Source organism: Oreochromis aureus, linkage group 19 (genome assembly GCF_013358895.1).
Source record: "Oreochromis aureus strain Israel breed Guangdong linkage group 19, ZZ_aureus, whole genome shotgun sequence".
Classification (NCBI taxonomy): Eukaryota; Metazoa; Chordata; class Actinopteri; order Cichliformes; family Cichlidae; genus Oreochromis; species Oreochromis aureus.
Genome location: NC_052960.1, coordinates 7,693,586 through 7,717,544, shown reverse-complemented (window position 1 = coordinate 7,717,544; position 23,959 = coordinate 7,693,586). Strand labels below are relative to the sequence as shown.

Genomic DNA, 23,959 nt, shown 5'->3' with positions numbered 1-23,959 from the left:
GGGAGACTCCTAAAATAAATATGCAAAAAACTTTTTCCGTGCTTTGAGGTCACATGATTGGCACAGTAACCTCTTAAGTAAATCCCGTCAGTAGATTTTCGATGCCAATAGTGACTGTTAAATCTTTAAAGTTTAAGATTCTTTTAGATGGTTTAACTGATCTTTCATGCCATCGTTCCTACTGCAGAGATCTGTACTCGGTCTGACCCTGAATGCTGCAGATGTAAACTCTGTGAGGAGGATTGTTAATGTGGACAGGGAGTTGTCCTGATGTATGACTTTTCTCTGGTGTTGGAGTAGCTCACAGCTACCATATGGAGAACATCTCAGCAGAGTTCACATCTATCAAGTTTACTGTGGCTCGGTCTCAGAGTGAGATTTTCCATGTCTCTCTCCCTCTGTCACTCTTTTTTTTCGTCTCTTTATTCAAGCATGAGTACACAAAACGGCTCTAAGTGGTGATGGGAATTGTTGCTGAGTTACTGTTGTAGAGCTGAACCTCTGAAGATGTCGGTTGAAGTCATAGCAACACCTGTAGCTTCATATGCACTGATGTTATTGGGTGATTTTTCTAGCCTCGGCGGGTGCTCTCCCTGCATCTCAGGGGATCCACTTAGTTACTCTAATGCATCGGTCTCCCAATTTACAGCTCTCTGTATAAGCACACGCTCCGGTTTTTCCATGGTATCAGCTCGCTGCAACAAGTCTGTCTCTGAAGAAATGTGCTCCCTCCTTGGCGGGCTCTGAGGGAGAAAGTGCCGCCTCACTGCCAAATCCAACAAAGTCATTTCCTGTTGTTTCCTGTAGGGAGGAGAATGACGAGGGCTAATTTTAGACGGAGGCCTTCTAGAGCCATGAGAAGCTCAGAGAGGGGTCTCTGCAAGTGGAAAATCATTTATGTCACTGAACCTGCAGTGTGCATAAATAAATAAATAAATAATCAGCGTGAAAATGTTCTAATTAGGTGCAGTAACTTTCCAACAGTGCCAGCTGAGTTTTCACTTTGCTCTGATGTGTCCTGAGGATCCAGCATTTCCACACTTCTCCACCGACTGTCAATTTAACCTGATGTCTGCTGCACTCCGTCGCACGTATCGAGCGCCCAGATATCAAGTCGTCAAGACTACTTTATGCAAACCAGAAACATCCAGCCTCTAAACCAGGGCTGTCAAACATAAGGCTTGGAGGCCAGAATCAGCCAAGCCCAAGACTCTAATCCGGCCCACTGGATGGCTTTGGAAAAATGTGGAAGGGGACATTAATTTTGGACTTTTACATGCAAGTTTTACAGCTTTTTCTACTAATACAGACTTCCCCCATGACCATTCATACTACACCAAAGTAAATAAGTAATAGATTTGTAATTTTACACATTTACTGCTTACAATTGAGGCCTAGGGCCCACTAGGGTCACTGATTTTTGTCATCAAACAGGGAGACTGATGAGAGTGTGGATGTCTTTGTGCCTGCCAGTTTTTTGTGAGTCCGTGTAGTCATTATAAGGGGACCAGTGTACACTGAATTCGAAGAGCTGTTTTGTGTGAAGACATTTTTTAACTACCCACATCTTTGCAATTCTTCATTAAAACAACACAAGAGACAAAGCAGCTCCTCTTCTTCCTTGTTGCCATTTTGAGTAGGTTCGTAGCGCCTGTGCTTTTTATAGATGCCGAGTGACTGCACATGTGAAAACAAATCCTTTGTGTAGAATTTACATGGACTTGTAATGACTATAATAGGATCACCTGATGTCTCTCTGAGTGACCTCATCTGCAACTACGTATATACTACTACTAATTTACACTACATAACTGTTGAGCTGTCAGGCTGAATCATTCTTTATATTTGAACTACTGGTAGAGTCATCCTTTTCTCCTCCATCATGCTAGAAAATGGAATTCAACCTTCAAGGGAGGGTTATGTTGTGCTTTTTTGCACTTGGGCAACACAAAATGCATCATTGAGGGTGGAAAGCACTACCTCAGTGCCTTAACTCAGTCCAGATAGGATTGAGTTTTGGATTATTGTTTGGGTTATTGTTTGAAATCTAGGAGCAGACAGGAGGAGTTCATTGCTCGCTGAAAGTGAGGAGATCCATTGTGACTGTTGCCAAAAAGGCCACTGTTGACACTCAAGTCATGTGATTAATTGATGCAAGTCCTAATTTTGCTTACAGATTTTGTTTTCAACAAACAAAGGAAATTCTGATTTTATTTTATTTATTATTTGAATTTGTCTGTGTTGTGAACTTCTCATTAGCTCATCCCGTTGTGATGAATCCATAATTCACAGGGATCACTCCTCCTACAGCATCAGTCAGTGAATTTTTGGTGCTTTTTTTGCCCTTATCAGATAGTACAGTGAAGATGAACAGAAAAGACAAGATGGACAGCGGGGGGCCTCGGGTCACTGCGGCATGTGGTCGCCTCCTAAACCCATGAGCTAAACTAGCAACCTATTGGGTCTTCACCCAAACTCTGCTCAACCTCAGCGTCACATTTGTCGTTTTATGTGCAATGACCTGTGAACTTTGATGGATCGTGAGCCAGCGGTGCATTCACTCTTTAGTTAATCTCAAACCAATATGACTCTAAGAGGCCTTAAAGCCAACAAGATCCATGTAGAGGAATTAAAAGTACTGAAATGTTTCTGTAGGTGAACCTGTGTAAGGATCACTAACGGTTGCCTTTGTCTACGGATCTCCAAGGGTCTCTTACTCAACCTTCTTTTGCGTAACATGAGAATGACTGCTGGCTTGAGGTATTCACATCCCCTGCTGCTTGGGCCTCTTCTTGCTTGTATTTGGAGCAACACATACCCCACAGTGGAGGCAGTGAAGTGGCAGGGGCTGGCGTTTGCCCTTGGGTGGCTTTTTTGGTCAGAAACACCAGCTCAGTTTGGGTCTAACTCTACCTGATGACCTTGTATATTTAAAGTTTAACAAAACTACATGTTAAAAATTCTTAAGGTCAGCAGGTAATCGTTACCAAAGGCTGCATTAACCCAACCACATGCTCTCTCTGTCTTTCAGAACCTGACGGGCAGTCGTCCCCCGCCCAGGTACACCTACGACCCCTCCATCTTCGCCTTCCGCTCCCTGAGCACAGTCCCCCCCTGCAGCCCTCTGAGTCCGTCCGAGGATCCTCCCTGCTCATAAGGAAACATCCTCCCACCAGATAATCCTCCCCACCCCTCTCTTCATTCCCAGACGGCTGCTTTTTTTTGTGGTGCCCTTCTTAGACCAACGAGCGGCTGGTATGAAAGCGTTTGTTTGATGGTCGAATTCTTGCACACTCAGGTAATCCCACCCTGTCACTTTGAGCGTTGCTCTCTGCCTGAAATCAGCAGCGGGCCCAGCACAACCCATCTGAGGATGCTTCAGGTTTTAGAAATCCTGTGATTGGAGGAAGAACGCTCCGGAAACGGACACGGCCCACCTGAACTTAAGTTTTCAGCTCAATATTCAAGGGAAATAATGCATGTAAGACAATCAAATGCTTCCAGGGTTTCTTCCTTTGATGTGATAGCTTCATAAAAACACAGCGAGGTGAGTCCTCTGACATCAGTGGTCACATTTGTCTGTTTGAAATTAAGTAAAAAAAAAAAAAAAAAAAAGCTTCTCTGGATGTATTATTGAATATGCAGGTCATGTAAGGCTGAGCTATAACAAACATGTATGACTGTAGTTGAATAGTCGACCTCTGACCTTTTGATGATTTACGTTTCTTAATGAATTTGTCACTTGTAGTCCAGGTCAAAGTTCAGTACTTGTATCCTCTTTCCTTGCATGAATTTCACTGCTTTGCAGAAAGAGGTATGTGGGTGAGAATAGTTTGCTGCACATTCGGCGAGTGTACACGGTGCTGTGTTCTGCATAGCCTACTTGTAGTGTGCCATTTCTTTTCTCCAATATTGTACCTCATTACTTTCTAGGTAGAAGAGGACCACTGGTGTAATTAAGATGTCCCAGTGTTTCTGCAGATCTCTTAATGCCTTGAAATGACATTCCTGTTGTGTTGAATGAAACTTGGGGTCGATCTCGGCCCCGAGAACTGAGCTGATGAACTTCTTAAATGCGAAATGTCACCACTGTAACTTGGATTTTGCCGAAGTGAATGTAACATTGTGACATGTTTTCGTCCTTTGTTGCACAAAAATTAGTCAATAAATGCCCTGTGGCCTCTTGTTTAGGAGGTGATTTTTTTAAAAATTTACTTTGTGGTATTATGAGTATTTAAGGTTGGATCGAAAAATTCAAGCTCACCTTCATGGGATTCTCTGCACGGTTTTCCTTGTGTGAAGGATCCTTGCTGGTGATGAGGTCTGGGTCTCTGGCAGCTACAGGGCACTTTTCAATTGAAGGTCCACTGTCTCCATGCTTGAAGTCAGCACATCAGGTGAGAAGTATGACCAGGAGCATGCTCAGTTAATACTCTAAAGCAGCAGCCCCCTTCATAGTTTAACAATGTCATATTGTCATTTAATAATAATAATAATAATAATGGATTGCATTTATATAGCGCTTTTCGGGACCCCTCAAAGCGCTTTACAATACCACTATTCATTCACTCTCACATTCATACACCGGTGAAGGCAAGCTACAGTTGTAGCCACAGCTGCCCTGGGGCAGACTGACAGAGGCGAGGCTGCCATATCGCGCCATCGGCCCCTCGGCCAACACCAGTAGGCGGTAGGCGAAGTGTCTTGCCCAAGGACACAATGACCGAGACTGTCCGAGCCGGGGCTCGAACCGGCAACCTTCCGATTACAAGACAAACACCCAAGTCTTGAGCCACGATCGCCCTGTATTTGGGGACCATCAAGAGAGTTTATGGTGTCGTAAATCCTTAAGTGGACGATTGATGCCGATTGTGGTGCTTTATAGCCTAAAATTTGTGTTTTATATCTTGAGAATAAATCTAAGATTCAAAACGACCTTGGTTTATGACTAAAATATCTTGTTTTCTTTATTTCCCTTAAGGTTATTTTCTGCAATAATTGATTATGAACCTTTTGCTGAACAAAACATGGATGCAAACTTTTAGTTGTAACCAATAGCTTCTTTTGGCAGTTCCCTTGTTCTTGAGGCACTGCTACAGCAGATGTATCTGGATTTCTGATTTGTGACGCAAAGTTTTAGCCCCAAAAAAGAAAAATCCATGCAGCACTTTTTAAAGGTAGATCTGTAGAGAGCGGCGACTCCTCCCTTTAATCACGTTGTACAGAAATTGGCTGCAGTTTAGCCTGAGGCACAACAGGGGGCGCTTGCAAAGCAGTTTTCAATGGATAGGTATGCACACAGCTAAACGGCTAAAATAATTATTTACATTTACACCTGCTGATATACAGTATCAAATATGTGTTTGTTTTCACAAATACATAAATGATACCTTATGTCAATTTAAATAAACCCACATACAGCCTTGAAGTTTTCTTACAGTGAAGCCAATAAACAGTTAGAGTTAGCTAATGTTGATCCCATTTGTCAGCTGTCTTCCTTTAGTGGTAGTGAAATCAACCACCACAGCAGCTGCTTCTTATACACAAACGGAAGTTTGTTTTGAAGGTCATTGCTACAAGGCTGCTGCTACAAATTCTCAGCTGTTCCAGGTCAAATGCATGAAATCAAAGTGCACTTAAAGTGGCTTGTGATGCTGTGGTGTGCCTAATACTTAAATGAATAAAAATTATGTTAATATATATATATATATATATATATGTATTTTTTTTGTATTGACCCCACTCAATGAAGCCAACAGGCGGACACCCACTGCTCACTGGCTACACCTTCCAGTCAAAAAGTTCTAAATGGAACATCTGAAAAAACAAAGCTCACAAGTGAATTACATACCAGCTCTCTGTGCAACACCTGGAAAGTAGGGGAAAGAAAATACCAGTAAAATATTTTCTGCTGATGGAAGCCTTTTGGATCAGGTGAAATGTAAAGAGGTAGAGACAAATCCCCACCTTGCCTAAAATTACACCCATGACAAGTTGTTCAGCCACATTATTTTTTTCAGTTTGATTTGTGCAAAAGTTAAAAATGGATTTAAATATTTATCTTCTACCACTTTATGTTCACCCCTCACTGCCTCCTGGACAGCTGTCAACCCCAAACTACAGTTTACCTCTAAGGAAGGAAGTGCTAACTGGTTCTGAAGGCTGATCTGACAGGTGCTCTCTGGCAGCAAAAACAAAATTCAGGAAGTTGTTGCTTATATAAAACCACTAGCGAACAAAACACAAGGCACTGTATTCAGCTGAAATCCTTGTTGATGATTCTAGGGCAAGTTACTTCTACAACCTAAGATTTTCTCAAAAATGATGGTTTTAGAACTCTAGAGTTTGACAGGACAAAAGAAAATCCAATAACTTATTAATCTAATCTACTTTTTCCTGTTCTTTTGCCTGTGTTCAAACTTATGTTTCATCATGCTGACTGTGCCTGAGAAGGGTCTCCCTGTGTTTCAGGAATCCATTGCTGATTAGTAGGTCACTGCAAAGACCTACAGCCAAGACCACAAGCCTCTTTGTACTCAATCACGGCCAGAGAAACGCTCTTTGTGTGTGTGAGAGGGAGCTTGAAAGGGAAAATAAAGTGACGTCAAAACCGGCTTCGGTGAGAAGTGGAGCCCCAGAGAGGGAAAGTTTCAGATCATCCTAAAGCAAGAAAACAAACTGAGTAGCTCTGAGGTTATGTACAGACAATTTTATTATACATTTATGTAACAAAATACAGTTTATTAACTTGTGTTTTGAGCAAAGACAACAGGAAAGAGGGTGGAAAGTGTGGCAGGAAACCAAGAGAACAGCAATGAGTGGGATTTTGCAAAGCGAGGAATCCTGCTCCGGGCAAACGCACACCAACCGCTAACTCGCTCATAAAGACAATCTTGTTAAAAAAAAAAAAAAAAAAAAGAGAACTTTGAGAAGGTTGGGCTCTGTGTGTGTGTGTGTGTGTGTCTGTATGGATACAGACACACACACACACACACTCCACTTAGCTTGAGTCATTATCAGCTTGCGTTTCATCCAGTAAGCCATCCAAGTGTCCAGATGGTCAGAAAAGCTGCTTCAATGCTCTCCCTCTTTCTCCCTCCCTGCTACACACACTCCTTTGGAGAAGGAAAAAAAAAGGTTATGCCAGCAAGCGACTGAAGCCAAACAGGGGAGGGATACAGATTGGATGTCAGGTGGATTTAACTGCAAGAGGAGCAGCCAAAGACTAGAAAGCTGAATTTGGATCAGTTGCTGCTCTTGCTCTGTCTCCTCATATTTTCTGCTCAGATGATATAGAATTCAATTGAAATTCCCCCCCCCCCCCTTTCCTTTTAATTTTTTCTTTAAAAATTAAAAAATTCAAGTGCTACCCAACTCCATTATTATGAGTGGGGAAGAGTGCCAGCACGCTGGCTGTCCAGAGTCCGCTCTGCTTGTTTAATGTGAACTGAAATGGTGCGCTGTTTTGAGAATCTCCAAGAGAGAGAAGTAAAAACATGCAGCATTACTGTCTCAGCCCGTCCCGCTCTGTTACAGCCTTCTGTGTTGGGTTGGGGGTTGGGTTGGGCTGGAGGGGGTTAATGGTCATGGCAAAGGAGACTGGAGACTTTGTACTGCAGGTATTATCTGGCATAGAAACAGAAGAGCTCTGTTACGTTTCCCCCTCAGTAGCCATACTTGTCATTTAGGTGTGTGCGCCCATCTCCAGTCTGACCTACAAGTGAAGGAAAGACACGAGTAAACACAAAAGGTGCATCTTCCTCCTCACGCATATAAAACATAATTCTTTTCAAACTGGGCAGCAGGAGTATCATGTGCGTTCGCATACCTCATCATTAACCTAATCGCAGTAGTGCAGTTAAATCTGACCTAGAATAAAAGCTCAATCTGGCAGCTGTTTATGCAATTCAAGCTTATCGTATCCCTTAATTGTGACTTTGATCTGCATTCCTCAGCAAACAATGAAAATGTTGCAGCTATTTCAGCTGTGCAAATGTACCATGAAAGCCTGTTTGATTCCTTTGGTCAGGAAAATATTTGGGCCTTCCTTCGTTCCAGCAGAGGAAATATGCAACCCGGCCGGTGTCAGTGAGTCAAAAGAACTGCTGTAATTCTATCTCTTAAAACAACAGCAGGGTTAAGCTAACCGCTACTGTTCTTGCTGCTTAACAAGATTGAGTGTGATGCAGGGATGTGATCAGCTGATTGTCAGTCACACAGCTCGGGAGGTTTACCTGCAGGAGGCATCCACACAGAATAATCGGGGTCGTCTTGTGGATACTGTGCTGACAGCTGCACAGGAGGCTGTGGAGACACATGACGAGGAAATTCACTTTATGCATTCATGTGGCAATAAACTGTACAGGTATACATTTACTGCTGTGTGTTTGGGCCTACCCTGCCGGGGCCCATTACTCTCTTCTTTTTCTTGGGGCTGGCATCTGTCGCTGGCTTGCCGGCACTTTTGGATTTGGACTCTGGGGACATGCAGGTAATGTAAATTAGTGGTGGAGCACCAAGTACTTGATGCATGCTCATCATCCAGGTAAGTAAATCCCAAAAGATTGATTCTGTTCATCTGGACGTAGCGTTTTCAGTGGGAGAATTGTTTTGTCACTCATCCAAGTGACGACTTCAGTCTCCGCTGACTGCAGGTTTCCCCAGTCTTATAAACAGTACATTTGCTCAATGACTGAAAGTGGGCTGGTTTCAGTCATTCTGCAAATGTACTATTTATAAGAATTGAATTAAATAGCATCAATAATACCAACTGGATACTATCATTTTAAGGACAAGCTCAAAACTTCTGTGTTTCATGCACCAGGTCGTCATTGTTTCATGACAATCCAGATGTATTTTCTGCGATCTTGCTCCCAAACAGAAAATAAACGCCCTCACTGCACTCCTCCACCTCGACTCTTGCAAAGGTCACCCAGACTTCAAAGTCTTAGCAATAAAGTTCAAAATCAGAAAAGGGGCATTTATGTGTTATAAAGGTTGTGGTAATTTTTTTTTTTTTTTTTTACTGAATGCCAGTGGGGAAAGAAGATTTAACACTACATCTAAGAGAGAGTACAGAGAAATATTTTAAAGCAATAAAACACGACACCTGGACTCGAAAGGGCCGCTGGCTTGTTGCTGCTATGCTCGGGAACCTGCTCCGCTGCTTCAGACTCCCCGCTCCTCCTCTGCTGTTTGTGGCTTTGATCTGACATGAAGGCATGAAAACAGAAATAAAGTGTGTAATAATGAGGACACGCACGATTCAGCACATCCTGTTAAGACTTCAAATATGAGCCACAGGGACAGATATTACTTGACTTTGTACCTAAAGTGCAAAAAATAGAACATGAAAGAAGGAGATCTAAGCATTTCACTGCGACATATTTAATCTGTTTATATGTACGAGGAGGCGTTACAGTATGACAGCGGCATGCATTGCAGATCTACTGCCATCCAGTGGCTTAAAGAAAAATTTCAATTAAAATGCATGAACATAAAAAAGGCATTCTGCATGTTTTTGTGCTTTTACCTTTCAGGTGTTCTGAGACTTTGAGTTGATCTCTTTTATTCTCAGAGGGAGACGATTCTTTAGATGTCGATGCGCCGGACTCAGCAATACCTTTACCAGGTAGTTCATCATTATCCTCACTTTTCTCTGCCGCTGCCTCCTCTTCTTCTTGTGCTTTTTCTTCTTCTTCCTCCTCCTCCTCTTCTTCCCCATCAGGTGGAAGTTCTTTCATGTTGAAGAGCTCAGCAGGCAGGTTAGGCCGCTTAGGAGGCAACTTCTGCAAGAGAAAAGAAAATGCAGTTAGTGCTGGGTGCTATGACCTAAAATTTGCATCACAGTATTTTATTAAGTACGAAAAAAATGTAAACCACACAAACAACTGAGCTCTGTTAGTAGGAAGATAAAGGCCACAAATTAAGGGACGGATGACATACAATACAAGGTGCCTCCTTCTCTCCTTCATCCTCCATCCTACTGCCTGTGACCTGGATGTCGCTCTCACCATGCCATGCTGAAGGATGTATCGGTTCCTAACAGGGATTTGGAGGGCACAGGCAGAAGGAGGCTTGCCAGAGAAGCCATTATCGAAGATGCACTGGAGTTTGTCATTTTCAATTGTGTAACAGTGTTTTTATCTTCAGATATAAAAGAGGTGTAGCAAACTGCTGTACTGTAAAAGCCAAGGTGAGGGGAGGACTCTTAAAGCAAACGGTCCTTTTTATTCATGTTGTATCAGTTATTTAAGATTGTCAGACTTTCTGTCCTTTACTGTCTCTTCCTCACCTCCTGTGCTTGGCTCTCAATCTCAGGGAGAGAATATACAATTTGGGAAATAAAGAGAAGGGCAGTGACCAAACCCCCCCCCCAAAACAAGAACTAAATAAGTGAAATCCATTACAAGAACCCTGCACCATTACAGTTACCTTTGCCTCCCCTGGTTTGCTGTTGCTGCATGGACAGAGTTGCTTGAGCCTGGCCCACAGCAAAAGTCCAGTACAGGCGCAACAATGAGCTCCTTGCTTAGCGCTCGATTTTCTTTATCCTCCATCTATTTTTACTACAGCGCAAGGTCTGCTACACCATCTGGCTAGCTATCGAGCCTTTTAGTAATTGTGCAGTTACTATATTAGACATTTTTTTATTAACCCAGACTTCTTATGTAGTCACCCTAAAAGGCTCAATTTATGCAGGAAACCCTTGACTTATATTAACTTATAAGAACCTTGAGTACAAAGGATGCACAGTTAATGCAGGTCTTGCATATAATACATTTAAAAGTCACAGCTGGTAGGGGAGTATTTGAAGAATTCATATTATGCATAAAGTTACAACTTAAAAGCACCAACTTCAGTGGAAATACAAGCACGTCAAAAAGCACCTACCCCGATAGTCCCAGTTTTCAGTTTGAATTTGCTCCCTCCCTTCATGGCTCCAAACATCGGCAGGGTCTTTTTCAACTTCTGCTCCGAGCTGTTATCAAATCAACACAGATCAAAATATCAACTTCAATCCGACACGTTTCTAAAGATAACTTTTAGGTTAAAAACTGCTGCTCCGTCTGACCTGGGCAGCAAGGAGGGCATCTGCGCTGGCCTCGTGAGTTCAACCAGTTTGCGGAGCCTCTGAGCATCTTTCCGCAAGTCGGCCATGTGCACGTGAAGCTTCCTGCGCTCCACCGCGTCCATCGCTACATCGCTTTTCACCGCAGTCATGAAGGCCTCCAGCGAGTCCTCAGTCGATGACGTCAAAGACTCTGATAGGAGTGAAAAGTTACACACTGGACCTTTTAAACTCTGTAGAAGTGTGAACAGGTGATCACAGCTCACCTCCTTTTCCAGCACTGAGCTTTTTCTGAGTCTCTGCCAACTCCTTCTCCACCTCTGCCAGTTTGGCCACCTACAGAAAAATAATCAACAGTTACAGACACGTACAGAAAATCGCTTCACTCGCATGTACTGTACCAGTGTACCTGCACATGTGATGTGACAATGAAAGTGATTTGATTTGATTTTTTAGACGTGTTTTAATGGCTGATGATGCTTTAAATGCTCGTGATTTGTTTGTCAGGTATAAAATCTCCTTCTCAGTTTGCAGACAGACAAGTCCTGGATACACTACATGAGTAAACTTCATTAAAAGCGACATTCATATAAAGCTCTTCTAGTCTCACTGACAACATAAGCCACATTTCGCCTGTTCACCTATAGTCACGTAGCATACTTTCAACACGTTTACCTAATAATCACTTAAGCTGACATACATGTGTTTGGACTGTGGGAGGATGCTAGCGTAAGCAGACCAGGAGATCTGAGCCCAGAATTCCTCTTGTTGTGATTGAACAATAACCTAACAATTGCGCTATACAGATCGTGGAACTGTAGACCAGTATAAATCGTCCACAGCAACACAGGAAGAACACCTGAGTTAACCAAAGTTAGTGAGGATCAGGGATTTTTTTTTAATGAGCCAGTAACCATGGGCAACCTTTTTCCCTTCACAAAATACTGTTAATATTTTTTCTTATATCTCATCTAAGAAAAGCAGAATTGTCATGGTGCCGAACACGACAGAAGCACTACGTGAGCTGGCACAGTCATGAGCCACATCATGATGATGGAGGACATGACCACATATGTCTACAATGCCCGTCTATCTGATGGCCAAGTATCATTTTCCAGTATATTGTGCACAAAGCAGATTCTGGAAGCTCTTAGGACTTCAATGAATAATTGAAGTTTACAAGCAGAGTTGCTAGAAATTTGTGATAATGTACAAAATGACAGTGACGGGTAATTTACAAGTTATTTAGCCACAGCTTCTCTAAAAATGTGGAGATTGAAGTGGGGCGGCAATATTAGCAGTCCCTCAGAGCAGTTATGAATGGATGTCCTTCAACAGGTGACCTAGCTATCCAAGACCAACTGAAGACAAAAGTGTAAAAATTTTTAACAATGTCAAGTGCTGGCCCAGTAATGGCTGTTGATATTAAACATGACTAAATACAGAGTTTTCTCTCATTTTCCTACTCTTGGCTAACAGAATATCCCATTTAGGTATTCTTGGGTATGCAGCTCTGGCTCTACCCACCCGCTGCTTTTCTGTCTGTGAAAGGAAACCAGTCATAAGAAAGATGGTTGAAGAGAGCCAAGGAGCTAAGAAAGTTTGTTTCAGACAGGATGAACCGAGGGCCGGCACCAAGGCCAGGCATATAAATATGGAGCTGGACATTTACAGAATAGGTCCCCTTACAGACAGTGTAGCCCTTAAAACTTTCAGAAAACAGCCTGAAAGACAGTACCCAGTTGATGCTCTCACTGTTGTCTGTTGTTTTTACGCTCCTGTCCTTTATAAAACTATGCACATGTTTACCAGTGAGTCATAGGTCTCAGGCCGCTCCTCGAGCTTTCCCGCTTTCTTCATTCGTTCCTGCCTTTTCTTCTCCACTGTGCCGGTTCTATCCAGGAAGGTGTCATCATCGCTGTCATAGTAGTCATCGTCTTCCCAGTTCTTCTTCTTACGCTTACGGGACACTGAAAATCAGATGCAGAAATTCTTATTGAATTTTCCATCACAACTTCCAGTCCTCTCAACACTGGACTGAGCACACAAACCTGCTTCCTGGCGCAGCAGCCCTCTGGCTTCCAACATTCGACACGCCTCCAGACAGCACTGGATGGCAGCTTCTTTCTTCTTTCCTGTGTGGGTCACCTCTGCAACCAGCTGACGGCCCATGGCGTCGTCCACCGGCAGCCTGTTAATTAAAAAATAAATAAATAAATCACAGTCAGCGCATACAGCTCGATAAACACTTCACAGCCTGCCAGGAAAAAAAAACAAGAGGTTTTATTCCCCTTACTTTATTCTACAAAGCCAGGTGCCGTGGTTCTTGTCTTCATACTCAAACTCCAGCTCCTCCCCTACAGAAGACAAGCAAAGAAGTTCAGTGAAAAAAAAAAGCAGAATCTGCTGTCTGTGAATTCTAGTTAACTGCTAGTTAGTTTATTCTTTAACCCCTACAATAGAGAGTATTTAACCATTTTTTAATCTCATGAGACAGTAAAGGTTTTTTTTTTTTTGATTTTCAGCTGTTGGTCATAAAAAACAAAGAATTTGGACCCTTCATTTTGATGTATGGTTTTTAACCATCTTAGCTCAACTTGCCCAAAATAACCCTCAACCTTTTGGAGTAACTGACTTTTTTTCCCCCCAGCAAATATGTACAGACCTTAATTTCCTTGATTTTAATTTCAGTCTTTTAATGCCCTGCAATACTTCTTCTCACCTTCTCTGTCATAAAAGCCCTGCAAAGCCTTCTTGGGGTCCTTCAGGTAGGCTGCTTCCTGGTCTTCGTGGAACTCTGTTGAAAAGGGGTTTTCCTCGTTCTCGTCTTCCTCTGGAGCTGCTTCTTCAGCTGCAGGGAGGATTTATGCAGAGAGGTGATGTGAAAGGTAAGAGAAAGACAAAACACTGAAATCATGTATCAAACCAAATGACATGTAACACACTCCAGCTTCATCCAGCAACAGCAGTGATGACACTCACCCATTCCCCACGAACAGCCAGAGTCTTCACTTGACACTCTGCCATCGCCCTTGTTTTCATCCTCCTCCTTTTCTTCTTTTTCCTCATCAGAACCATCTCCCATCATCCTCCTCTCCAGCTCTTCCTTCTGTTTGCGAGCTTTTTCCCTCAACTCTGTCACTGTTAGTTCAGACTCGTCTTCCTCATCAAACTCTGGACCCTGCAAAAAGAAAACGAAGCTGAACACTTAAAAACGTTTACTCTTTTGTTAAATATATCCTTTCACGCTGTTTTAGACACTGAAAATCTTACATGTATAAAACATTTTTCTGGTACATGGAGCAGAAATCAGTTACAGTACTGGATGTTTGTAATTTTGATTGATAGATGATTCTTTTTCTTTGCATAACACACAAGCTTCTTTCCCCCCAGCCAGCTCTCCTTCTCCCAGCTCTTCGAGAAACACAGCATGGCATTTCAAGCTAGTTGAAAGAAATGTTCTCTCTAGCCTGTCCTGAATCTCCTCCCAAATGGACATGCCCAGAAACACCACAGCAAGCACACATACAGGAGCAGCTTTACCACGTCTTTTGGCTCTTTTTGATGTTGAGAAGCACCAGTCTATTCTCTCATCCCATCTCTCCCCAGTGTGGGAAGACCCCAAGATAACTGAACTCATCATACCCAGCACAAGCTGGATTTCACTGCTCGGTAAAGCCAGCAGGCATCATTCACGAAAGGAAAGTTGTGATTCTAAGGCCACCAGCCACCCCCCACCTTCTGGCTGCATTTAAAAATTCTGTCCATAAGAGTTATGGAAAGAATCATTGACAAAGTTAGACTCTCATGAGTCTAACTCAGTGCAGTCAATGCTAACCAGGTTTACATGCAGTTGCACATGGACTGAATAACTCATAATAAAGGGTCATAGCTCCAAAAACATTGACCAAAGGACTGCCCTGAGTTATGCAGTTGAATGCCTTCTCCAAATTCAGGCATCCAAAACATACACACTGATATAACCTTCAAAAATTAAAGAATGATGCGGCAAAAGATGCTTGCGGTAACTGATGTGTGTGGTACCTGTAGCGTAACATATGGTGGTATGACAAGTGGTGTTTTCACACCACTTACTAAGTATTATTATATATTGTGACAAATAGCAGCCACATCATTCTGCTTTTAACTATCTATCATAACAGTAACTATCATACTGCTGGTACATATGAAGAATATTGCCTCTATATTAAAGCAGACCTGTTGTGTTTTTTGTATTTTCCGTCATATATATCCTGTTTCAGTTGTGGCTTATCATGTTAAACGTGGCCAAAGACTGAAATGCTAGTGTGTAAGTAATTTGTGTAAGCTGAAATCTCTAAACATGGCATTTCTTACAGTTTTCCCCAACACTTTAATCTGTATGATGCCATAGTTATACTTAGACACACAGAAGCTGCACCCATCTGCTGCTCAAATGTTCTGCTTAAATGCCATAGCCAATCACAATACAATTTCCTTAATGAGTGAGAAGCTAAAACTGCATACTGCAAACAGAGGATGAACCAGGGAGCAGCTCAAAGGCCCAGTATGGGAAAAATTAGGAATATTTTGAAGTGTGAACCACGCAAAGTTACACTAGAAGAGTCCAAGAGTAAAGCATAAAAAGTATCATTTAAAGCTGTCTAATCATGCACAGGCATGATTAACTGAATTCGTGTTTATTCTACAGAGAAACAGTTTTTGTGTAGCTGCAAGGAATCCATAAGAGAACTTGATAAGCCCAACCAGGCAAGATTAGCACTGTGTCAAAAAGCTAAAATCAAGGCATTTTAGAAACCCTCCATGTCATCGTTGATCACCACAACACACATTACCTGCAGGATAAAAAGCCTCGTGCTTCCTCCAAACTTCAACACGTGCCCCACGCGGACTCTGATGTAGGTTTTCGGTGGGATCTTGTTCTTGTTCACCACAGTGCCGTGCGTGCTGCTCAGGTCGTAGATGTAGAAGCCCTTCTCTTCTCCCATGCAGCCCGCGTCCTCCCCGGCCTCTCCACGGTATTGAATCACTGCGTGGTACCTGGAGATAGAGGGGTGCTCCAGGGACAGATCGCACACAGGTAAACGTCCAACCACAAAGTAGCTCTTGTCCACTAATGGCACCTGATCCACTATGGTGCCGTTTTTTAGGATTTCAAGAGCGTACGGGGTATCCGAAGCGGTGCCACCCCAGGGAGGCTCTGTGTAAGGGAGAGGGGGTAATTTGCCAACTTGGGGGGCTTTAGTAGTGAGCGCTCGAGGTTTAGCTTCTGGTTTGGTTTTGTCCTTTTCGGACTTTTTGTCCTTTTCTTGGCCTTTTTCAGAAGTTTTGCCTTCACCGCCAGCTTTATTTTCTGTGATGGGTTTGGACGGAGCAGTGACGTTGGTGCGTTTTGCGGTGAAGCTAGGCGCCGCAAAAAGAGCCGGTTTCTTGAAAGGCTCCTCCGGTTCTGGTGGTTTAGTTTTACCCGAGTCTTTCTCTCCGGCTTCCTCTCCATTTTCTGGGGCCAAGCGCTCATTAGAGTCCATTACAGAGTTAATTTCGTCGCCTGTGTCCATCACGTCTGCTGCTGGCGGGGAGGCGGCCATGTTTATTTGGTGCAGCTCTCAAACTTGGCCGGGTATTTCAACGTTTAAAAATTTACAACTACATCTGATGAATTATGTAAATCGAAGGAAAGCCGTCGGATATTATAAATTCTTAAACAGTCCCACGTTACATGAATATATTTTTTAATTTGTACAATTCAAAACGAACGTTTTGTTGTGGAACTAAACATTCAACATAGCTATTTACCCGAGTTCTTTTCCTCCAAGGACGAAAACCCTTGGTTTCCTGTTCAGCTTTCTTCAACATTCAGTCAACAGCAGACGTTTCCTCCGTCCCAGGGTAACAGCAGTGTGTTTTTTTTTAACCTCATTTACATTAATATACATGCCCGTGATGTATTAACATGTGTAGTTCGGCGTTGAGTTAAAATAAACGAGTGCATCAGTAACTCAAACCGCAAAGGACCTGGAACCCAGCTTTATACTGCAGCCAGACAACAGACATTTTGTGCGTTTTTCTGTCATTCGGAAAACATCAGTTTTTGTTAATCATAGACTTCAGACTTTAAAGGAACCAATGCAGTTTGATCTTCTTTTCGGCATATAAAAGCATAGCGAATAGACATGTATTCTGCCGCTTTTTCATCAGTTATTATGTTTGGAGATGGTGCTAGCCACGCTGTCTTGGTTTATCATAAATGTTGCCCTTAAAATATGTCAAATGTACGAAAAGTGATCATGAGACAACAATGTAGTTGTAACAGATCTTTTAAATGTTGTGTTAGCGTTTTCAGCTTTTCACAAAACCAGTATTTCACAACTTCAACTTTGTTTAAAATTGTGCGCCTGTGATCAACATTTGGCGCAATTTGCTCTGAAATTAACCGGAGTCGTATACATTTAACGAATTGGTTTTATTTAGAGACCTTTTGTCAAGAGGCATTCAAGTACAACCCGAAAGCTGGACATTATTGAGGTTGATTGGCCTCGCAGAATATTTAATTTATCTGGTGGTGCAGAGTGGATCAGGAAAATAACGTACATTGAATTGTTCAAGTGTTTTTTTTTTTTTTTGTATATAACTAACTTTATTTTTATTTATTTACATTTTACAGTGGGGTTTAAATTACACCTATGTTTGTAAAATTGCCGGAAATAGCAGGAAGCTTCATAGAATTCTGTTAGGTGAGAAATAAAACAGTTTTTGTCCCCCCCTCTAAAGAGTAAGTTAGTTTATTTATTAAGCGCTTTTCATAGACAGGCCGTCACAAAGCGCTGTACACAAAAATTAAAATAAACAGAAAGTTAAGTAACAAAATAGACAGTATACACAATATAAAAGGTTAAATGTAAATAAAAAAATGTAAAATTTAAAAAGGGTTCATCAACAGACAAAGCTTTGAAATACGAGAAAACTAAATCACAAGAGTTTTAACAAAAATATGTTACAATCTGTTGTTTTGTACAGTAGGTTTTAATTTACACAAGCCTAAAATACTTATAGGTTTACTGTTAATTATGTTAAGAGAGGCTGATTGCCTTAACTAAATGCCTGACCAAAGGGTAGCTTTGATTCAGCAAAGCTCAGTGTGTTCCTTTAGCAGCTGCACACTTTGTTCAGTGAAATAATCACATTTGAATGCATTGTTTAAAGCCAAACCAGACAGTAATGCAGGAAAACAAAGAATAAAATTGCTTGAATTTAAAACAAAATCAGTTTTATACTGAACAAATTAATATGAACAATAGTTGCCTTGATGTTTTCAAAACGTATTCACATTTTCTATACCCCCTTTCTGTTTTAGTCTTAACTGCAGTCTATATTCTCCTTGTGTCGTCATGATGCGTTACTGGGGTGAGATCCCGGGGCCTGCGGGGGCTCCTCCTAGTCGCAGTTCCTTTGACTTGCTCCAGCGTGAGTTTCGCTCCGTGGAGATGCAGGACCCTCCCTTGCACCAGCCCTCTGCACAGCGGCCACGGCCCACCACCATGCTTGATATCCCCTCTGAGCCGTGCAGCCTCACCATCCACACAGTGCAGCTGTGCCAGCACGTCCGCCGTCTCCGAGGTCTTCTGGCAGCAGCCCAAGCCCAATCTCAGGGTCAGAGCTCAGCAGCCTCTGAGGGTGGCAGCAAGCTGGACGAGGCTGATACCAACCTGCCGTTATGCCCTCCCACCCCACCTGTTATGCCAGATGACCTGCTACCTGTGGATAGCAAAGCCCCCCGACAGCCCTTTCAGCTCCGCCACAGTGACCCTGAAAGTGACTTTTATAAGTAAGTTTCAGATTGTCATCCTCTTTTCTAAATCAATACCTCTATATCTATAAAAAGTAATTTCATGGGAAATCAATGACCACCTCCCATCACAATCAGCAGATAGGAGAAGGAAGTAATAGAGTTAGACCCTGAAGGAGTCTAAATCCCACATTTCTGTTTATTCCACATTTCTTATGTAAATCTTAGTCTACAATGATTCTTTTTCTCCTTTCTTCTTCCATTTTTAGAGGTAAAGGCGAACAGGTCACAGAACTGAGTTGGCCCTCCTGTAGGCAGCTGCTGTATCAGTCCGTCGCCACCGTCCTGGCCCATGCTGGCTTCGAATCTGCTCAGGAGAGCGTCCTGGAGACGCTCACGGATCTGGTCCACGAGCATTACCTGCGCCTAACCCGCCTGCTGCGGGTGACAGTCGACAGGGAGGCTCGACTGGGAGCCAGTCCCTTCCCAGATGTGGTGGAGCAGGTATTCCATGAGGTGGGAATTGGCAGCGTCCTGGCCTTGCAACGATTCTGGCAAGTGAGGATCAAGGACTATCACAGCTACATGCTGCAGGTAAGGCTGGAAAGAAAAAAGAAATTAAAAATAAATACAATGAGACAACATCAATTTATTATCCTCCAAAGACTTATACTAATCTGTTTCATATTTCTGGCTGTTTAACTGTATGTTTTTTCTACATTGAATTAGAGCTGAAAGACTTCCTAGAAAAGCCTTAACAGTTACGTCATCCAAACTCCTACTTTATCACAGAAATATCTTATTCCTACAGCTCAGTAAGGATCTATCAGAGGAATACGAGCGACTGGTAAATCCAGAGAAAGCTCTTGAGGACTCAAAGTCCCCGAAGATCAAGGTGGAGGCCATCAGCGACATTCCCTTCCCTGTTAGTGAGGAGCCTGAGGCTGACTTGGCCTCCGGGGACCAGGCTTTGCCAATGGGGGTCCTTGGTGCCAATGCTGAGAGGCTGGCTTCAGGGCTGGATGGAGACCATTCTCCTCATACCTCAGGTAAGATGATCCTAATCAAATGTGTTTTCTACCACTTGGACTGATTAGTAGTAATTCCCAAGTTCAGTAGTTTATTGTTTGAAATGCTTCGTGTCGCCAACAGGTCATTACTGATCCCAGTGGTTGCATTACCCTCTGTCAATTACAACTGCAGAGTTGTCTGTAAGCTTTAACTCAGTTCTAAGACTTGACAATATTTGAGGGAGAACCCTAATGAACTGACGAGTCCCTATAAGAAGCACTTGGAGACAGTGGGGAGGAAGAACTCCCTTTTAACTAGAAGACACTTCCAAAAGAAGTAGGCTCACAGAACTGCGTACATCTTCCACTGCTCCATTAGCAACTTTATAGTCGTTTGTAGCAATGTTATTTGTTTGGTAATGGAAATTCTTAAACATAATTAATCTTAATTATCACTTCAAGCACAAAGAGAAGTTATATATATTACAGAACTGCAACAGCATGGAATTAACCACATTCATATACTATGATGAATGATTGTTCTGTTAGGTCTTAATTTTCATTTACTAAGGTTTTAAAAGCATTGGCTTTAAATTCAAAAGTTATACATGACTGGTTTCTCTCTTGCTCCTTCAGCAACACAAGGTTTCTCACTACTTCGTGGTTAAAAAAATTCCAATTCGCTTCTTAATTCATCTTTGTTTCATACATTTCCAAGGTGGAGGTGTGGCAAACAACTCCCCTCTGTGGCCTCAGGTAAAAGTGGAGCCACAGGACGGCGAGGAAGGCCAAGCTTCGGCTCACCATCATCATCACCACCATCACCACCACCACGGGGTCCTGGGCGGAGATGTGTTTGAGGACGGTGGGCCCATGTCCACCATGAGTGAGTCAGGAGGAGCGATGGGGCCCTCACCCGGAGGGGTGGGATCTGATGGAAGCTATGCCTCACATTCGCCCGACTCCATGATGGTTGACGATTTTGACCAGAGACCCAAGAAACGGACAAAGAAGATGTGAGGCTGTTTTTGCAGAGAAACTGACTCTGAGCCAAAGTGCTGAAACATATCAGCGTTAATCTCACAAGAGTGCTGAACTCATGGTGGAAGGCGGGGTTTTTGTAGTTCTTTGTTTTTACTAAATATATTAATGGAGTTAATCACCAAAAGAATAAACATCTTCTGGGGAACCAGCTGCACTAATTCTGGTCATGGAGTGTTTTTTACAAAAAAATCTATAAGGAGTTAGTCAACAGTTAGCTTAATGAACAGAGGAAAAGGAAAAACTATGAAGCTCTAATACAAATTGTTTAGTTGAACAACTTCATAATTCAGCTGCAGGGTTTGTTTTCCCAAGCCATTAAGACTCTTGCTCCCCACACACCAATTATTACCATTTCCATTCATTATCATTAAAAGATGCTCTAAAAAGAGAAAATCCTTGTTCTCGTGAGCATGTCTCTGCATACGATTATGATGTGTTCTCAACTTTCCCTGCTTCGGTTCACTTTACGTGTGGCCCGACAGAGTGGAACGATCTGCACAGACCTCACACACCTGTCAACCTGAAGCCGCTCCGCAGAATTAGCATCTGTTTCGGTAATGAGGCCAACCTGTGAATGCAACACCAGAGGCAATTATGGGTTGGTTGTGTGCATCGCGAAGGGCGACATCAATCCAGTCTTAATGGCAAATTAATTAGGCCATGCATAATTTTGCATGTTCAATGAGCAGGCCTGTTTGAATACATGTGGTTTTCTTTTGTGTGGTCCTCTTTGGGTTTTACAATTAGTCGGGTAATTGTCTGTGCTTCAGGTAGGTCCTGATGGGGGTCATACCTATTGATATTCAATTAGCTGCATCTATTGATTGATGTTTGATTTGTTTTCTGCAGTTGAATGTGTCTGATTGCACAAAACAGTCTTCCAACTTATGAGGGAGCTATTATAATTGTTGTCATTAGGACACGTCACCATGTTTTACTAACGTTATATGGATTAGGTTCTGCTCTGATGTTCTGCTGGTAAGCTTCACAGATCACATCAGGTTACCAGCAAATAAAATACAATTAATCCATTCAAAAAATACAGTTTCCCCAGATACGAGGATCCCAAAAGTAAGGTCTCCTATTGTTTTCGAAATACAAACAACCGTTTATTTTCCATAACATTTACATCATTTTAAAGCTTGAAGACTTTTTGTCTACATAATCGCCATTTCGGCCGATACATTTTTGTAGACGCTGTGGCAGTTTTACAATACCCATGTGTCAGGAGTTTACCTGTTTAGCAACTCAGGTCGGAATAAAACGCTCAGACAGGTTTACGTGTACACGGGTGAGACTCAGGGAGACTCGCCCTGTGCAATAAGAAGAAACAGTCTTTATTCAGAGAGCACATACAGGAAGAGAGAAAATAGAACTGCAGGCTTCCTGTGTAACTTCCCCATTTAGGAGTCTGCACAGAGTTGCAGAGTTTAAGCTGAATACTGAAAAGAGCAAACATATTTAGATAAAGAAACGTACTTTTAAGCACAACATAATAAAAATCCCAAAATCCTAAAAAATCTCTTATCATTCCCTCCTGTTGTTTGATCTTTCCTTCTATATATGTACATAGCAACCACTAACAGTATTATAACACCAACAAAAACAAGTCCTTTAATCAGCAGGGACTTCCAAGAGCCGCTTAAAAACCACGTAAGCCAGTCTTCTGTGTTTGTGGCATAGTCTTGTTGTTGTGCATCCCGAAGTTGTCTGAGTGTTTTCAGAGCATCAGTCATGTTCGGTGAGTGCACATTATCTGGAATGTACGTGCAACATGTGTTGTTAAAGAGAATTCTCCTTTCTCGGTGAGAATTATGTCCAATGCTACCCTGTGTTGCATTACTGCAATGCGCAGAGCGTCAATCTCCTGATCCCATTCGTCGTTGAATTTACATGAAGCATTCAGAACCTTTTGTCTTTCAGTCCAAAGTTTAAATTCCTCTGGGACATCGGAACCCCATATGGAACCATGCTGCTTGAGGTCTGGGGTGCTTCGTCTTTTCCTTGTTGTTGACGTTGATGTTGACGTGGCGTCCATGGTTATCTTGAAAGTGTGGTTAGATTTGAAAATGGGAGCGCACTGACCTGTCCAATTCCCAGGAAGGATATCCCAGGCCATCCCTTGCACCCAGAAGGTGCCATTTGAGATGTTGCTGCTCTTCACGGGCCCTCCAGGAGCGTGTGTCTGTACTGCTTTGCAGTTGGTGGTGGTGTTTCCCATTGGCGTGAATCCGTTCTCTTGGCGGTAGCATAGGCTGTGGCTCAAATTCCCATTGTTTCCAAGAAAGACTGGGAATGATTTAGCCTTACTTCTGTGCTTCACTTCAACCCAGAACCATTCGTCACATGTGCCATTTCGCAGTCCTATCTGGAGAGGTTCCTCATGGTTGACCACGATTCCCTGGAATTGATGCCCACGGCTGGCGTAGCTTGCGGCACACTTTGCTTGAATTATGTCCATTCCCTTCGCATACAAGGTGGCGTAATGTGTCGTTGGGGGCATATAGGAGCAAACATAGCAGTCCTTTCTGGGTGTGCTGTCATGTATATATCGATACCATGCGTCGTTCATCTTCTTTCTTTCGGGTGAGTGTTAAGAAACTCACCAGGAGTGCAACATTAGCCACTAGGAGGACGAGTGTCTTCATGATGACCAGGCACACCTGTGACCTCTGATGAGTAGACTACTGGCAAGAAGAAGAAGGCGGGGTATACCCGATCAGCCCTCCCTCCACCAATAGATCACCATACAGGAGTTAGGGGTGTTGGCGTCTAAACGTTTAGGTTGTCACTCACTTTTTTGCAGTGGCTTTGATGGATCCAGGACAGTCTTTCTGCTATTTTGCAGGCAGTAGGTGTGGTGAGTAGCACTTGATAAGGACCTTCCCACCTTGGTGAACTCCAATTTTCCTTTTGGAGTACTTTGATCAGGATCCAATCACCTGGTTTCAACCTGCAAGATACTGGAGAGTTGTTTAGAACAATCTCTTTATTTTCAAGTAATTTCAAGTTGTGAGTTTCTGAGAACTTTGTGTCAGTCTCATCCAC

General features: G+C 42.7%; 3 protein-coding genes across 5 annotated transcripts in view; 2 read left to right on the top strand and 1 right to left on the bottom strand.

Moving 5' to 3' along the window:
* Positions 1 to 4,186, top strand: part of si:dkey-16j16.4 — a 33,225-nt gene extending 29,039 nt beyond the window's left edge. Inside the window, exon 5 of the mRNA XM_031733415.2 lies at positions 3,032 to 4,186. Within this exon, the coding sequence (XP_031589275.1) occupies positions 3,032 to 3,157 (126 nt within the window). The 3' untranslated portion in view covers positions 3,158 to 4,186. The remainder of the gene's footprint in view (positions 1 to 3,031) is intronic.
* A 2,503-nt stretch (positions 4,187 to 6,689) lies between these two features.
* On the bottom strand, positions 6,690 to 16,875 carry LOC116315203 (solute carrier family 4 member 1 adaptor protein). 2 transcript variants are annotated; one of them, XM_031733414.2, is made up of 14 exons: positions 15,907 to 16,875; positions 14,054 to 14,252; positions 13,794 to 13,922; positions 13,368 to 13,428; positions 13,123 to 13,262; positions 12,881 to 13,041; positions 11,338 to 11,407; positions 11,075 to 11,264; positions 10,894 to 10,981; positions 9,533 to 9,788; positions 9,110 to 9,208; positions 8,398 to 8,477; positions 8,235 to 8,304; positions 6,690 to 7,714 (listed from the first exon to the last, which is right to left on the bottom strand). In XM_031733414.2, exons 1-14 carry the CDS (start codon positions 16,657 to 16,659, stop codon positions 7,665 to 7,667), a joined length of 2,346 nt encoding a protein of 781 aa, XP_031589274.2. In that variant the 5' UTR covers positions 16,660 to 16,875; the 3' UTR covers positions 6,690 to 7,664. The 2 variants fall into 2 exon arrangements, with proteins under 2 accessions (XP_031589274.2, XP_039459330.1); XM_039603396.1 differs by having other exon boundaries at positions 6,690 to 7,626.
* On the top strand, positions 16,032 to 21,069 carry supt7l (SPT7 like, STAGA complex subunit gamma). Of its 2 annotated transcripts, none has more exons than XM_039603397.1 (5): positions 16,032 to 16,151; positions 18,426 to 18,896; positions 19,127 to 19,451; positions 19,669 to 19,906; positions 20,586 to 21,069. In XM_039603397.1, exons 2-5 carry the CDS (start codon positions 18,460 to 18,462, stop codon positions 20,885 to 20,887), a joined length of 1,302 nt encoding a protein of 433 aa, XP_039459331.1. In that variant the 5' UTR covers positions 16,032 to 16,151; positions 18,426 to 18,459; the 3' UTR covers positions 20,888 to 21,069. The 2 variants fall into 2 exon arrangements, with proteins under 2 accessions (XP_039459331.1, XP_031589361.1); XM_031733501.2 differs by lacking the exon at positions 16,032 to 16,151 and adding an exon at positions 16,888 to 16,960.
* Positions 21,070 to 23,959: the final 2,890 nt, after the last annotated feature.

Excerpts from the sequence above, each read along its gene's own strand:
- LOC116315203 (XM_039603396.1), bottom strand. The coding sequence starts at position 16,659 with ATGGCCGCCTCCCCGCCAGCAGCAGACGTGATGGACACAGGCGACGAA. Across the intron at positions 13,429-13,793 it reads GGGCTTTTATGACAGAGAAG|GGGAGGAGCTGGAGTTTGAG; the intron begins GTGAGAAGAAGT and ends TGTCTTCTGTAG. Across the intron at positions 7,627-8,234 it reads TGTGTGGATGCCTCCTGCAG|ATAATACCTGCAGTACAAAG; the intron begins GTAAACCTCCCG and ends TTTCTATGCCAG.
- supt7l (XM_039603397.1), top strand. The coding sequence starts at position 18,460 with ATGATGCGTTACTGGGGTGAGATCCCGGGGCCTGCGGGGGCTCCTCCT. Across the intron at positions 18,897-19,126 it reads CCTGAAAGTGACTTTTATAA|AGGTAAAGGCGAACAGGTCA; the intron begins GTAAGTTTCAGA and ends TTCCATTTTTAG. Across the intron at positions 19,907-20,585 it reads CCATTCTCCTCATACCTCAG|GTGGAGGTGTGGCAAACAAC; the intron begins GTAAGATGATCC and ends TACATTTCCAAG.